A 15,863-nucleotide genomic window follows, 5' to 3' on the forward strand; every position below is an offset into this window, starting at 1 on the left:
TATAATGATGTTATGTTATAATGATTTTCTGCCATTTTGTTCAAACTATATTTATCTAGTGTAATCGTAGCGCTGTCAAAGTTCAATATTTTGATTTTTGAAACGAGGACACCAAACAAACCGTACAGTTTGTTCGAGAACACGTTTTCAATTTAACAGTTTCACATCAAGTTGAACGAGCACAAAGTTTGGGGGGATTGTTTTAAATCAAAATAAATCATTCTAACCTTGTATGTATTTATTTGAAAATAGTATTTATAAAGAGTTTGTTTTTCTTTACTCCTGCTGTGCTTCGTACCAGAAAGTAATTTTGTACATGTATCATTAGTTTAAACCGAGAGATACATTTCATATAAATGGACAAATACATTAATACAGTACATATATCTTTGTGTCCTGGGTTTGAATTCACCAGCAACAAACTGACAGCCCTCAGGTTATACACCGCGACTCTGACATGGATGACTGGATGGACAGACAGACAGCATTCCTCTGGAAATGTTTTGAGCTTTGAACAAATATTTATTTCCACAATGTACAATTCTCTCAAGTTCACCAGTTACTCCTGAAACACACACACTTTTGCCCAGTTCATTCATTATCTACTCTAAAGTGGAAACATTGTTTCCACACACAGCTGTGCTTTAACAATAAGCAACACGCTTTTCCAAATAAGAGCATATTTGTAGATGCTAAATAGACCTGTGATATTTACTATTTTGGTTTGAAGTTTGACCCAGATTATATACCTTTAACGTAGTGCACAAAATACATGATATGAATGAAATTTGTATTAAGTACCTTTGATAAGTGAGACATTAGGGCACAGTCCAGTGTTGTGCATGACCTCATGAGTCCAGCCAAGGAGGTAAAGTTTGATTGGGCAATGGATTCCCTGGGCCAGGAGCCATGAGGGTAAAGTGCATCAGGAGGGGACACAGATCATAAGACTTGCATCATACTTAACAGTCAGTGTCAGTGGAAACTGACTGAAACAGAGGCTCCATCCTGTGCACTGCTGAGTGGACCTGAACTTAAAACACTGTGAGTACACATCTAATGCATATTTATAGATCATGTCACATCTACCCGACACAGTGATGTCTGACATTTGACACTTGTATTATTTAAACGAATGATAAATCTGCAGTTTCTGCTGTGGGCAATTTTTAAATGAGTAGGAAACGCTCGACATGAGTGTTGTAGCCAACACTGAACATTAAAGAAGATCAGAGGTCTTGAAGCATCGTGCTGGATATAAATTTTATATAATGATGGCAGAACTGAGTTATTGAGTTCAAGGGTTCTTCTGTGAATGGGCTATTAAACCGATGCATGTACCTCTAACCACACAGGCAATTTTTCATGTAGGTAAAAGTAGGTCATGAACCCAAATATGATTTTTAAAACAGCTTCTATGAGTAATGTTTTCGTAACAGATCATAGATTTTGCTGAAAATCTATTAGTACTGGCTGCTCATGAAATTAAGTGAAGCATCAGTTTAGCATTTTGACAAAGGGAGACAAAGTTCATCAATACGACAAATCAAAAGGAAAGTAACAGCTGCTCGGGCTCAAGTAGAAAAGAGGTCAAGCCAATAAATATTTTCTTAAACATGACATAGACTCATTAATAATCTTAGAGTTGTTACAATAAGGATGATTTGCTTTAAAAACCCCATATGACTGTGTCTGCAGCTGCACAGCGTCTAATCTGAATTTCTTTTTGACGCGTATCTGTTTAATGGAGGAATGACCAGAATGTATGGGTCACTAATGAGGTCAATGACTGTTTTTTACCCCACAATGCAACCTCTCTGCTGTAGCTTATCTCTTATAACCTGCAGTGGAGACGCGGATCTTTATCATTTGTTTAGATTGTTTAGCTTGAACTACAGTGACTTGTGGCTTGTTGTGGAAAACCACTGTGGGTAACCACTGTTCCACAACACCGAGCTTACAGGTGCCTTTATCCGGACAAGCAGTTCACTTTTTCAGTTTTGGATTCACACGATTGGTTTCACTACACCGGCACTGAGGCTCATCAGGAATGATAATAATCTCTGACATGAGGCAACCAGCCAGCAACGAGCCAGTGACCTGATGTAATTTTTCAATTTATCGTGGAAGATCCTCTCACGTTATTAAACTTTAACAAAAAGCTAAAGCCAGGTTGAATCTCGTGGCAATTGTGGCAGCTGCTGCACTGCTGCTGGTAGGCTGAAACACACAGGTAAACAGTAAAGTACTGGCAGCTAGACTCATTAAACTCTCTTACTTAATGGAAACAGTTTTTTCTCCACTAAAATAAAAATATGCGTTGTATCGAATATAAACTTTAACCTCCTAAGACCCGAACTCTTCCACGGCATGCATTTTTAATTTCTCTTTGATACTTGGTCACATTGGGGCCTGATGAATGTAAACCACCTTATTACCTTACCTTATTTTTGTTTTTAAGAAAAATAAGAGCCACATATGAGGATATTCGTTTAAAATTTTGATAGAACAGTAGCAGTATAACGTCCTCGTAAGTGGATATCAGGCCCTTGTAGAGCAAAATTGAGTATTTTGGTCTAAATAACCCAAAAATGTGATGTCCACATATGTGGACGCCAGGTCCTAGGAGGTTAATAGTGAGTCTTATTTTAATTTTGCATTTATTGCTGTGAATTCAGTCTTTCGTGAACTACGACAAGGTAATTCCCTCTTCTACTTGCAGTTTACCGATATAGAAATACTTCAAGTTGAAAAATTGCTCCTGAGGTCTTTACCTTTAACGCTTCTTAGCCACACAGACACTGGAAACATCACACATCCACAACATTCAAAGTGAAAACACAAAATAATAACATATACCCATCATAACACTAATTCTAAATGAAGGATTTAAACTTAAACATTCATGTGTGTCTTACTAATGTGCAAAACTATACCAGTAAAAGTTGCTTACTGTTTATAGGCTGTTCTCCACAAAGCATTTACAACATTTGGCGCGTCACAAGTTTGCAAAGAATGATATATTAATGCACACAGCTTATTTTAGTTTAACATAAATGCGTTACAGTTATACTCACCACAATTCACCTAGAAGATTTCGGCATGAGCTATACACATGCAATAAATAAAAGCATTACATCACTCACTTTGACAGGCATCAGTACGACAGCACGTGCATTCATTGAAAACAGACTAACCTCCAGTCGTGAGGGTAGCCATGACGACCAAGGAGGCCGATAGCAGGGTGTATAATCGGAAGATCAAGCCCCGACAGTCATCTGACAACTCAAGCTCTGGTATGGACAAAATACTGTTTTATACTGTAAGCTGATCTTTCAGTTCTGTCTATTTTTACACAGTTTTAGGTGAAAGATATATTCAGTATATTTAAAAGTTTAGCGAACGATGTGAGAAACATCTGTTCTTCTCTCTGCAGCTGGCAATCATGATGAGGTGGTGGAAGAAGATGCGAGGCAGTGGGAACGATGTACTGAGGTATTTCATCACTGTTTCTTTAAACGGTGGATGAAAGTAGGAAAGTGGTTTACAAAGGCAACACAGTTACTGAAACGTGATTCGAAAGAAATGATTTTTTCCTCTTGTAGAAGATCAAAATAAAAGTCATGGAGCAGGTCCAGGATCAGCTCAATGAAATTCTAGACAGAGTTCTGACTGAGTCCGTCCAGTCCCTCTCCAACACCCAATCAACAGTAAATGGAAAGACAAAAAATATAAGCTCATCCAGGTAAGAATGAGACACAAATTGGTCTGTTGGTCACCATATTTTTTTATGCTAATCACTGAAGTGTGTGACTGTTTTTCTGTTTATGCTTTGTGTCAGATCTCAGAGAATGGATGATGGCAAAGTGTTTATGGCCAGGGCGTCACTGCTGGAGTGAGTATAAAAGATGTGAAAACACCCAAATTAAATCAGAGTTGGGTTTAACACAAGGGTTTAACATCTACAGATTGTCAGTGTACATAGTTTTCAAATAGAAAATTCTAATTTAATTGGATATATGCATGGTTTATGCATTTTATTAGGTTATTCAACTGCTCGTTAATGGATTTATTTGATCAGCGCATCAAATGCACATTTAGGCATGTAGATATGGACAAGGTGACCTGCTGAAGTTCAAAGTGAACACAAGAATGAGAAAAAAAAATGATTTAGGTGACTTTTAACGTGGCATGGTTGTTTATGCCAGACAGGCTGGTCTGAATGAAGCTGTTGACTTACTGGGATTTTCCCACACACATCTCGATGGTTCACAGAGAATGGGTCAAAAAAGCAGATGGGCTTACAGGAGCAGAAAGTTCACTTGGGCTCCTGATCATACCGGACATACAGACTGAACAATGGAGACTGAAAAAACGTTGCCTAAATCTAAAGTTTAAATATATGCTGCTATATTCAGATGGTCAGAATTTGGTGTAAACGACATGAAGAATGTATTCATCCCGTTTGTGTCTATGGGTCAGGCTGGTGATGCTTTGATGATTGGGGGTATAATTTTGGCACACCTTGGGCCCCTTAGTACCAAGTGGCCATCATTTAAATGTGACAGCCTACCTACGCATCATTACTGACCCTCTCCATCCCTTTATGACTGTCTACTCATCTACTGATGGCTGCTTCCAGCAGCATAAACATGAGCCATCTGTACTCAAATGTCCTGCACAGTCACATGCCATCTCAATCCGAGAGCACCTTTGGTTTGTGATGGAACATGAGATTTACCTCATGCATCAGATAAGTCTGATGCTGTCGCTTCAATATGGCCTTAAATCTCTGAGGAACGTCCCCGGTACCTTCATGAATCGGCGACACAAAAGGGAGTCCAACCCAGAGCTAGCAAGGCGCACCCAATCAAACTGCAAACTTAGATGGGACTAGCACGTTTTTGTAAACCTTTACAATATTCACAGCAGAGTTCGCACAGATTTATCAAACATGGGGCCATTTTATTGATTTTGTTGTGTATTTATTTGTGTCTTTCCTCTTCTTTCTCAGCGAACTGTTCGAGATCAGCCACATCCGGACCATTTACCACATGTTCATAGCTGTTCTCATCATTTTCTTTTTGAGCACTCTGGCTGTTGACTACATCGATCAGGGCAGGTCAGTGGGACACGTGGATGTGTGTGTGTGTGTGTGTGGTACTGCCATGTGTCAAACTCTTTAACCCTGAACCAAATCTAACAGAAACTCAATTAATCCAAGACTTCCTGTTCTCTTATCTCCCGCCTTCCTTGCCCCTCTGCTCATCTGGTAGCAGAAAGATAACGAATCAACTCCTCTGAGTATTTCTTCTCTTGCTTTGGGCAGTGTCGTAATGATTTGGTTTTTGTTTGCAGTTGCAAATGTTCCTCATTTGAGCTAGTGCCAGTGGGCAACTCTGCTGTGTGCAAATGATTTGATCCATTCAGCTTCAGTTAACAGTGAATTTTTATTTACATGCGCTAAATAATGGTACACAAATAATACTATCACACTTGTGACACTGTTCTTTAAAAAAAAAGACACAGCTGTAAGTGTGTGTTTAAAATCTATTAATATCATCACTGGAGGGGCCTTTTGGATGAAAGAATGTCAGAGGAAAAATATTCAATGGCGTTCACGATTCGAGCAATGAAAAGAAAACCCAGCTGTGTTTGAATACAATCAAAGTGGTTTCCAATACATAATAAATAATGAATATGATTTGTGTTTTGTTCTTTATTTCTTTATTTGTTGGTTTTCAATCCCAGGTTAGTGTTGGAGTTTGACCTGCTGTTCTACGCCTTTGGGAAGCTGGGGACGGTCACTGTAGCCTGGGCCATCATGTTTTCTTACACCCTGAGCGTTCCCTATTACACCTTGCTGTTTTGGGGCTCTTTGTACCACAAAGTCCCCTCCAAGATGGGGCTGTCTCTGGGGATGGGGCTGATCCTGTATCTCATACAGACCTGCATACTTGGAGTCTTCCCCATCTATGTTGTTGTGCACCACCAGTTGCCACCTGCATCGCGGTTTATTGTGATACTGGAACAGGTGAGTCTGTCACATGTGCAGCCGCTCATTTTTTCATTTACTGCATATTCAGTGTAAAGAGCTACTTTGTGTCCAAATGCAACAGAAAAAAAAGATTATTGGTAATGACCTGTGCTAGAAACACACTGTATCATAGATAACATTACACACATATTCATTGGCAATCATAGGTAATCCAAATTGTAGAAGCAGTAATTCACTGCCCTCAGCTGGAACATTGTGATAAAGATAGCCTGCTAGCCAGAGATGGGAGCTTTCCAACTGGAAAGTCACCAAAGGAGAAAGCATCTCTGGCAGCAGATCTCACTGCAGCCAGCATTTGAACATCACAAACCCATACACTAATACCTCCTCATCCTCTTTATCACATCGGCCCCGGCCTCCAAAATCAGTCTTAGCACTAAAATCATTTTAGCTCTGTTTGATGGAGTGAGATAATCTCGGTGCTTAGATGCTTCTGGGAAACCCGGCCATGATCCTCATCTGACTGAGTCCAATCAGTCTTTTTTGTATTTACATGATGTTCATGGCATTTTAAAACTGCTGAGTTTGATGCAGAAATTAAATATTCAAACTCCCTGAATTGCCCCAAAATGCGGTTCACTGCTGCTTTATGATGCTCCCTGCTCTACGCAGATTGATTGTGCATCATCTCTGAACTGCAGTTTATGACAAATTAAGCCAAGTTCTGCAACTGTGCTGCTCTCTGTCCCACCATGCTGCACTGCTTCATGTTTGATGGGAGTGCACATAAATCATGAGTCAACAACAAAAGAGAAACAAAAAAGAAAAAAAGAGATGTGAGTATCTGGATGTTTCATTTCGGGCAGCTTGTCAGTTCTTGGAGTGAAGACAAACATCTACAGTAGAAGCAGCTAATACTGATACACTGTCTCCCTTCACGTAATAACTGTATCCATTTTCTCCAGATTCGATTCCTGATGAAAACCTACTCGTTCTTAAGAGAAACGGCTCCTGTTATCATGAAGAATGCTCCAAAGGAAGGTATTGTATTGAAGTCCGGTGTATTTTCTCTCCGGGCGCTATCATTACTCACAGTGACACTCCCGGAAATAAGGGGGAAAAATGACTTAAGCAGAACTCTGCAGGTTACCTATGTAATAACTTTAAAACTAACAATGAATCTGCAGCTAGAGATGCTCTTGTACAGGTCTGTTAGTGGGAGATAAAAATATGAAACATGAGGGGAGACCAAGAGCAAAAACATGAATACTTAAAACAAATGCCCCCTGGAGAAAACTGTAGTCCTGACTTAAGTAGTAAAACTGACATAAAATCGAAATGGAAGTTAAGATCATTTCTTCACACAGAAGGTCCGTTAAATACATTTTTTATAGAGCAGGGCTGTAATACAAGTGTTTAAAGGACGCCACACTAGCTGGAACAAACTACAGCAAACCATTTAGTAAAACTGATGAGTCTTTAAGGCAGATAATTTGGTATAATGGCTTAATGATTCAGCGACAACCCGAGTGTTGTTTAATTTTTAAAGATGGCCCCTTGTTTACAGGTTCTTGCATTAAAGGCACAGTGAAGCTGTGAAATTAAATGAATAATGAATGACTCAACAAGACTTTAATGTGAAGCCACTTTTAAAATAACTTAAAGGTTTTGGACACAAACATGATGGCCACACTAACAGCGTTGTCTTTGTCTTTTCAGGAGAAAATCACAGATTCCCAACATTTTCCAGCTATTTGTACTTCCTCTTCTGTCCAACGCTCATTTACAGGGAATCATACCCTCGGTAGGATATATTAACCCCTCATTTTGGCTGGTTATTTATGCTCTTCTGTTCTAGTAATTATCAAAAATATCTATGTCCAGTTTTCATTAAAACTGGAGGTTCTGTCATGTGACACAAACTCACAAAGCCAGCAGTGACTTTCATTTTTATTCATTACAGCATCAAATCCCATCTCTCAGAATCTATAGCTCAGCAGCTACAAACATAAATCTAACGACGGCTGAAAAACAACAAGATGCAGTTACAAGCAGTCATGTTGATCTGAGATTAGATGCATTGTGGAATCCCTAATCTGGACTGCGACACTAGAGACAAATTCAGGCAACATGAAAACTGATAAAAATTTGAGAACAGAGCACACATTAAGAATAATCTTGCATCTGAAATTTATGAAATGTCCGTTTGTTGCAGAAATCGCCACATACGATGGAACTATGTTGGCATTACTCTTGGCATGGTGAGATAAAATGTTGCTTTCCTATTTATAATTCAGCCCTTTTGCTTTGAATATCTAACAAAAGACTTGGTAGTGTCTGCTGACCTAAAAAGAAGTTTTACTTCTGTATACTGAAATAATCTGAAGTAATAATATATCCCTGATCACAGTTATCGCTAAGCCATTTCCACATTTGTACTTCTGATTCTCGTGTGTGTTCTCCGTTTCATTTCCTCTTTTATGGGATGTTCTCGAACCTCTTTGATGTTCCCTTTGCAGATTTTGGGGTGCCTGTTCTACGGCTACTTTATCCTGGTGCGTCTCTGCATGCCGGTCTTTAGAACCCAGACCAACGTGCCTTTCAGTAAACGAACAATGGTTTTGGCTATTTTTCACTCTATATTACCAGGTATGTCCTCTTATTCAAAGAGTCCTCAGCTGTACACACACAAACTCAACGTGGCCTTTTTTCCTCCCTTTTTTCCCCACTTACAGCGTTAGAAAGAAGCTGTGTGCAGGTTAAAGTTCATCTCTGACTCTGATTGTGACATCATTTATGTTTATAACATCCATTATCTCTCATGCGTGTGAGTCAGCACTGGTTAATATTTTACTAAGCCTGCAATGTAGGAAAGGACTCCAGAGTGTCGTTAAGACAGTGATAAGATGAAAGATGCTAACATGAATCTGATACAAGTAATCAAAGGCTGAAATGTTTATGACTCCCTTTGAGTGAAGAGCGAGTTAGTGCAATAGCATCTGTGCCAAGTTACAATTCCTCTGAGAAAACTGGGGGCAATGCCCAAAATAAAATCGCTCCATGCAATTCTCTCCGTCTCTGTGTGTGTGTGTTGCAGGAATAATGCTCCTCCTGCTGTGTTTCTTTGCCTTCCTGCACTGCTGGCTCAACCTCTTCGGGGAGCTCCTGCGTTTTGCTGACAGAATGTTCTATAAGGTGTGCGGCTGATTTTTGTGGACACTTTAATTGGTCCAGTGGTCCTTTCCTGTTTCTGTGCTGTAGACTCATTATTTTCTGAAATGCTTACTTTTACAGACAAGCAAATTCTGATTAATGACAAGTGAAATGGCAGCAGGGTGACCTGCTGGTCCCCAAACAGTTTTACTTTTCCATCGCTGAATCCTGTTGATTTATATAGCTCTTGAGCAAGAGCTGAAAATACTTGCTTATAGTGGTTGGCCACTTTCACTTCCACAAATCTTATTCGCTTATGGCACTCTAAGTACGCCTGAGAGTTTGAATGAATTTAGCTATAAAAGATACCAAGGCACTTGGGGGAATGTGGGGCAGGATTTTACCAGAAAACGTCTGTGTGGTTGTGAGTGAGACTTTTCTTCACTCTTATGTATTTTCGTCATAATCATACTCTAAGGTTAGCCATGGGGCTTTTTGTAGGTTTGTGCAAAAAATGGATGTAAGACAGCGAGACAGTGTTTTGCAAATTTCATTTTTGTTTTAAAAATGCTAAATAATCTTGAAAAGATTCTAGTGTGTGTATTTTATGTTAATTACAGGAGTTGATTCACCTAATTTACAATGTGGCTACAAATTGTTCTTAACCTTTAAACCTCTTATCTGCCCTAGATGCATGTCTGTGATGGCACTTTATTGGTTTAATAATGTTCAAATGACACTGCTTGTCAGCTGAAACAGTTGGGACAAACGTGCATAGACTGTATATAAATGATGGCCATGCCACTGTGCCAACACCCATTAGATAGTGAAGTGCTGTTTTGAATCCTTGGGTTGAGCATTTTGGACTTTTCCTATCTTGTTATTTTATAACTGGTAATGACAAGTCTGACTTAGACACTGAGTACACTGCACATGACTCACAAGGAAGCCACACCCTAAAGCATACCCTCTTTTGTCAACAACTCTAAATCCGACTATAAATGACAGAATGAGCAGCATGGTGTATTAAATCAAACAATATAACCGTTAGATTGTGTTTAAGAAGTCACATTTTTTATAGTCAGTTTGCAACCAGTTGAGTCGCCTCCTGCTGGTCATTGAAAAGAATGCATGCATTGGCTTTGTTTTTCTCACATCTGAAATTTACGTGCAGCTTTTATAGAAAGGTGTCGCACACAATCAGAGATTGCACCGAGGTGTCTGTTTAAACTGATGAAGATTAAACCAGTATACCCACCCAGGAACTTGATGCACTGTGCAGAACTGCATTGCTTTCACCTCCAAGACCCATTTACAAATCCTTAGTTGTAGGGTTTGGTATACACTAAGATGTTTTAATAATAGCGAATCTCTCATCAGTAGAAATAGATGATCAATAATAAACATTCACTCCTATTCAGCCCTTTTTCTTGATGTTTTTATTCTGATGAGTGACTCATCCTCTGTTGTTTTTTCAGGACTGGTGGAACTCTACGTCTTTTGCTAACTATTACCGTACCTGGAACATAGTGGTTCATGACTGGCTGTATTACTATGGCTACAGGGACTTTCTTTGGGTGAGCAGAGTACTAATACTGCAGACTAACACATGTATATTGAACAAAACAAATCCCATAACTCTGTTGGTTTCGTCTCTGTTTATAAACCAGCATGTGTGTGGCAATTTAACTGTTGTTAAGTCAGTCTGACCCCTGAACTTTTAGCCAAATCCTCTTTCTGTTCACTCTCCAATCCCTGCAGCTGTCAAATAGGAAATTCCGAACTGCTGCCATGCTTTCGGTTTTCATAGTCTCTGCCGTCGTTCACGAGTATGCTTTGGCCATGGGGTTCGGCTTCTTCTACCCAGTCATGTTCTTGCTCTTTGCCGTCTTTGGAGGTGAGGGGTGTGTTTATTATTCATGGGACAGTTGTTAGCGCAGCATAAGTAACTTGTGTGCTGACCCAGCTACAGAAATTCATTCATTTGCCTAAAAGCCTTTTAAAGGGAGAAAAACACAGACACATTTTTCATGTCTACATTATTACCGCTGATAAAAGCACTGTATTTGAGATGCCTATCCATAGCTTGTTAAAAATATGTAAACGGCTTTTGCTTTGAAGAGTGTGCCTTCAAACTTTCGAGTTAAATTCTTCAATTATTCACAAAAACACTGTAAAAAGTCTGTTTTTATAGGATTCTCACTCAATGTTTTGGTTTCTTCTCTCTGCGTGTCCTTGTCCCTTTATCGACCTCCTGCTCTCTCAATAACAGATACAAAGAAAGAACCGAAAGCCCATTAACAAATCCCCTTTCCCATCTTCTCTTAGTGGCATTCAACTTCACCATGACCGACAAGCGACAGAGCCCTGTCTGCAACATCATCATGTGGGTGTGTCTCTTCATCGGTCAGGGTGTGCAGGTGTGCCTGTACTGCCAGGAGTGGTACGCCCAGATATACTGCCCACGGACAGGAGTACGTACTCCCACGTTTGACCGAGATCTCTGTTTGTAAAGTTTTTCCTTTATATGTAGAAAATGCCTTTTCTCCTCTCCTCTATAAATAGTTTCTTCATATCATTTAATAGAATCACATAGAAAGCAATCCTAAAAAAGCCATTTTCCCACAATGTCTTACTGGGCTTACGCACAATCTCAAAATACAATCAGCCAGCTCTTCAGAAAGAAGCCATACACAAGTACATTTTATAGCATCAAATGTGGGTCACAAAAGATGCTTTCAGTCAGTTATCTTACTTTACTTCTCTGGATACAGAAGCACAAATTTTGCTAAAATCCATAAAAATTGACAGAAAAAGAGATGAGTGACCTCTTTTTTGCAGAAGAATTATGAAGAAATGTGTACTCATGCTAGGAGAATTCACCTCTGAGAGACTTCTTATTGAGTTTGAAGGCATGAAAACAGTTTTATCCCAAACTGCACGAGTAGTGAAGGTTTGTGCAGATCTATTCTGATTTAAAGTTGTGGGTTTCAAATTAAACACCAAGTTATTTTTTTGTAGATGTCATTAGACTGACTTTGACCCCTGCTTTAGATGACCCCTAAATGGAAAATAGGTCAACGGGTGAACAAACTTCAGGCGAGAATGAAAAAACTCATGTACACAAGCACATTACGCAACTACTGCTGGATGTCACACAGACGTCAGCAGCAAAATGAGAGTGGTAACAAACAGCCTCTTCCACTCATTCATTATCTTGACTTAATTGTCTGTTCTCATCCACAGTGATTCATATATTCATTACCGTCCTGCAGACTACATGCATTTGTGTAAACACGTGTACACGTAATCCCGTGCTGCAGATTCACGTGTGTTGAGCAGCAGATGTGAATAAAAGTGTGACATGTTTTTAACACTTTAAAAGTTGCCTTCCGACACCAAGAGTCTGATGAAGTCAGAGATGTAAAGGATTTGCTCGACAGATGGGCTCAGTGCTTACCACACTAGGAACAACTGTATGTCCGTGTATCCCCAGAGGAGGAATCCTCTAAAGCCAGTGGAATAATTCACACACACAATAGCTTAACACAGATAACATCTGTCTACAAATAGAAGTGCTCTGCACAATGAGATTGTAACTTGAGAGAAATGGATGTTAAATCTACTAATAATTTAATAAAATGATTAAAGTTACTAGAAGGAGAAGGAGGAGAAGTGAGGCATGTATATTTGGCCCAATTCTTTTCCTTTTTCTCAACAGAATAGCTTCTGGGAGCTGGTGATGCCTCGATCTTGGTCCTGCAGCTACCAGAGATGAGGCCATCCCTCTCGCAGGCAGGAGGAATAAATGATGAAGTCTGAAAGTCTGAAAATGAAGATGTAGCTCTGCAAGGCCTGATGGACTGAGTGTGGAAGAGAGCAAGGTTTTCTGTTATCAGTGCGTAAAAGATTTATTGCAGTCAGGATGTTGTGTCACTGAACTATTTCAGGTTTTATTTGTGCAGGTGGTATTTTTATCACTAATATTCATTAAAATGGGCTGTAACCGAGCATGTAGAACATATAGATCAGCGGTCCCCAACCTTTTTTGCGCCACGGACCGGTTTATGCCCAACAATATTTTCCCGGACCGGCCTTTAAGGTGTCGCGGAAAAATACAACAAAATAAAACTAGTACCGGTACTGAAAAATAGAAGATTTATTTATAACACACGTGAAAAGACCCAGGAAAACGGAGTTAACGATAAAAACGCTAACAAAATAACGCTGAAAACTGATAAAAACCACACATTTCACACCTGAGCCTCAACTCTCACGGACCGGTACCAAACGACTCACGGACCGGTGCCGGTCCGAGGCCCGGGGGTTGGGGACCGCTGATATAGAACATCATACCATCTGATAACAACGGCACATAATACAACATGGTAGTTCAGTGAGATTTAGACTTTTGATAGGTGGAGCTAGCCCAGCTGTTTCCCATTTTATATGAGAAGTCAGCTTAGTCATATACACAGTACTGTAGAGGAGAAAAAAGTACTGTACGAAGCCATACAATATCTTAATAAATAATATTTTTAAGCATTAAATAAATTTAAATATGGTATTAACAAGGCCTTATAGGCTTCAGGTTTATTACAGTTAGAATATTTAATTGCATTTCTTGCTCAGCTTATTTTTATTCCAGACAAAACACTTTTGTTCTTTTTGTTATTGTAGATTTTTATATGAGTTTTCTGTTTGTAGGACTGAAAAAAACTTAAAAGTGACAGAAAACTTTAAACAGGCTTTGACAAACACCGGGCACCTGGCCTGCAGTGTGTGTGCGCTGCGTGTTTAATCCTGCCTCGGTTGACATTCAGCTGCCAGGGATTGGCTGGGAAAGCAGGTATCTTAACCAGCCAACCACAGGCTGCACAGCATCTTATCAGTATGCTACAAAGCCTCTGTTTGCCTGCCTGCAACGTCATCCAGGAAGAAGAGGATTACCATTGGTACAGTGTTTGCATTAATGATGTAATGCTCTGTAAACTGATATACTGTAATACCAACGGGGCTCATGGAGGCAAATGCAGAACAGATAGTTTTAGAGTCAGTGTCAAAGCAGAAATGAATGGATTTAGTACATTAAATTTTATGTTTGAAAATTAAATTTGTTTGCATTTTCTTTATTTAAAAAAAAATCTGCATATTGTTTTGTTTTGTTTTTTATCTCCAGCTTTCATTATCAGGAAATATCTATACATACCTCATTGCCAATAATGAGTCTCTATCTTCTGCACACTGCATATGAATCCAAAAGGGAATAACGCTTTGCAGAAATAAAGATAAAAAAGTGAAATCTCTTGTTATTTAGCCACATAATGTCATGGAAACTGGAAAAGCTTTTTATATAAATTAAGCAGAAATGGAACAGCTGGTAATTCATTTGGTAAATCTTCGTTTTACAATAGGACTTCTATGATTGGGAGAAATATAAACTTTTTCATCTGCTAAAAGCTTCACGGTGTTCACTTGAACAGCAACAGTACAGCCGTGAGCCTTGAAAACAAAAAAACAACAACAACAAAAAAAAAAAAAAGGGCTTAAAGAGGCTAAAATGTTCAATAATCTGAGGGAAACGGCGAGGATGTTACATTTTCTGTAGGTTTTCACAAAGTTTGATCCCACTTACACATACTCACAGCATTATTATACACCCAACAGCCACAGCGTGAAAAACCACCTCCCCTCAGAGTGTGCAGGTCTCCCTCCTGTTACCCAAACTGATCCCTCTGATGACGGACAGACTCTCAGGGGTGTCCTGTGGTGTCTGGATACAGGATATTGATGTTGGATCCTTTCAGTACTCTTGCTTGTGTTTCGCGAGCAGGCCCTGCAGTGCAGGCTCATTGTGTGATGCTTGGTTTGCAACAGTGTTTATTCCATTAGTGCATGTTGAAAGAGCTTCCAGATAAATGCCAGAACATACTGTAGCACGAGAAGTAACTTTTTTTTTTTTACCTTACCCGCAATATTTTAAACCCCTGACAGGCTATGTGTTCAAAAATATTATTTTTAGTTCCAGTTTTAGTGTCTATTTTCTCCCTATAGTGCTCAACTTAGACCCATGTTACTACACTGCATGCAATTCTCTTTTTCTGTCATTAAATTATGAATTTCTCACAAGATACAAATTATGAAAACTCATTACTCATCACTAAAAATATGTAAATCCTGTAACAAACTTTAAAACAGTCTGCACTGCACAAGGCTTACACTAATCCTCTGCTTGCGTGGCAATGCAAAAACTGCACCAAGTACAAGAAATCTAATGGTTTTCATACTGTCGATGGAAAATATGCTCTACTAGCTCACTTTGTCAGAGAAATGTGATTATTTTCTTCTCTGCAGAATGTTGTCCAATAACTCGGATGGATCCAGTTGCATCCATTTCCAAGCTGTCTGCAGAAAACAGATGTTTGTTAAGCAGCAGAAAATAAAGCACAAGGTGACCCAGAGTGGTTTATTGGTCGTACCAACTGGCAGGTCTGCCAAAGCACCGTAAGTAACAAATTGAGCAAAAGAAAAACAGCCTTCGTATATTTAAAAGGCAGTAAGACGCATTCAGGATCTGTGGTATTAAAGCAGAGTAGACAATCCAAACAAAACATAACACCTCCATCAAAGGGTTTAATACAACTGCCGACAAAAACACAACTGATACAGAAGTTCTGATACTCTGCACGCGATGCGCATCAGCGCTTACAGC

General features: G+C 39.3%; 1 protein-coding gene across 1 annotated transcript; it reads left to right on the forward strand.

The window, feature by feature from the left end:
• The first annotated feature begins 962 nt into the window (after positions 1–962).
• On the forward strand, positions 963–15,617 carry soat2 (sterol O-acyltransferase 2). Its single transcript, XM_080890829.1, has 16 exons — positions 963–1,044; positions 3,155–3,296; positions 3,437–3,495; positions 3,606–3,745; positions 3,842–3,895; positions 5,015–5,122; positions 5,752–6,034; positions 6,964–7,039; positions 7,718–7,802; positions 8,214–8,259; positions 8,518–8,647; positions 9,096–9,193; positions 10,630–10,728; positions 10,913–11,048; positions 11,480–11,625; positions 12,873–15,617. The coding sequence occupies exons 2-16, from the start codon at positions 3,218–3,220 to the stop codon at positions 12,927–12,929; spliced, it is 1,596 nt and encodes a 531-aa protein (XP_080746955.1). The 5' UTR covers positions 963–1,044; positions 3,155–3,217; the 3' UTR covers positions 12,930–15,617.
• Positions 15,618–15,863: the final 246 nt, after the last annotated feature.

Source organism: Rhamphochromis sp. 'chilingali' (assembly GCF_963969265.1).
Source record: "Rhamphochromis sp. 'chilingali' genome assembly, chromosome: 9".
In the NCBI taxonomy this organism is placed as follows: domain Eukaryota; kingdom Metazoa; phylum Chordata; class Actinopteri; order Cichliformes; family Cichlidae; genus Rhamphochromis; species Rhamphochromis sp. 'chilingali'.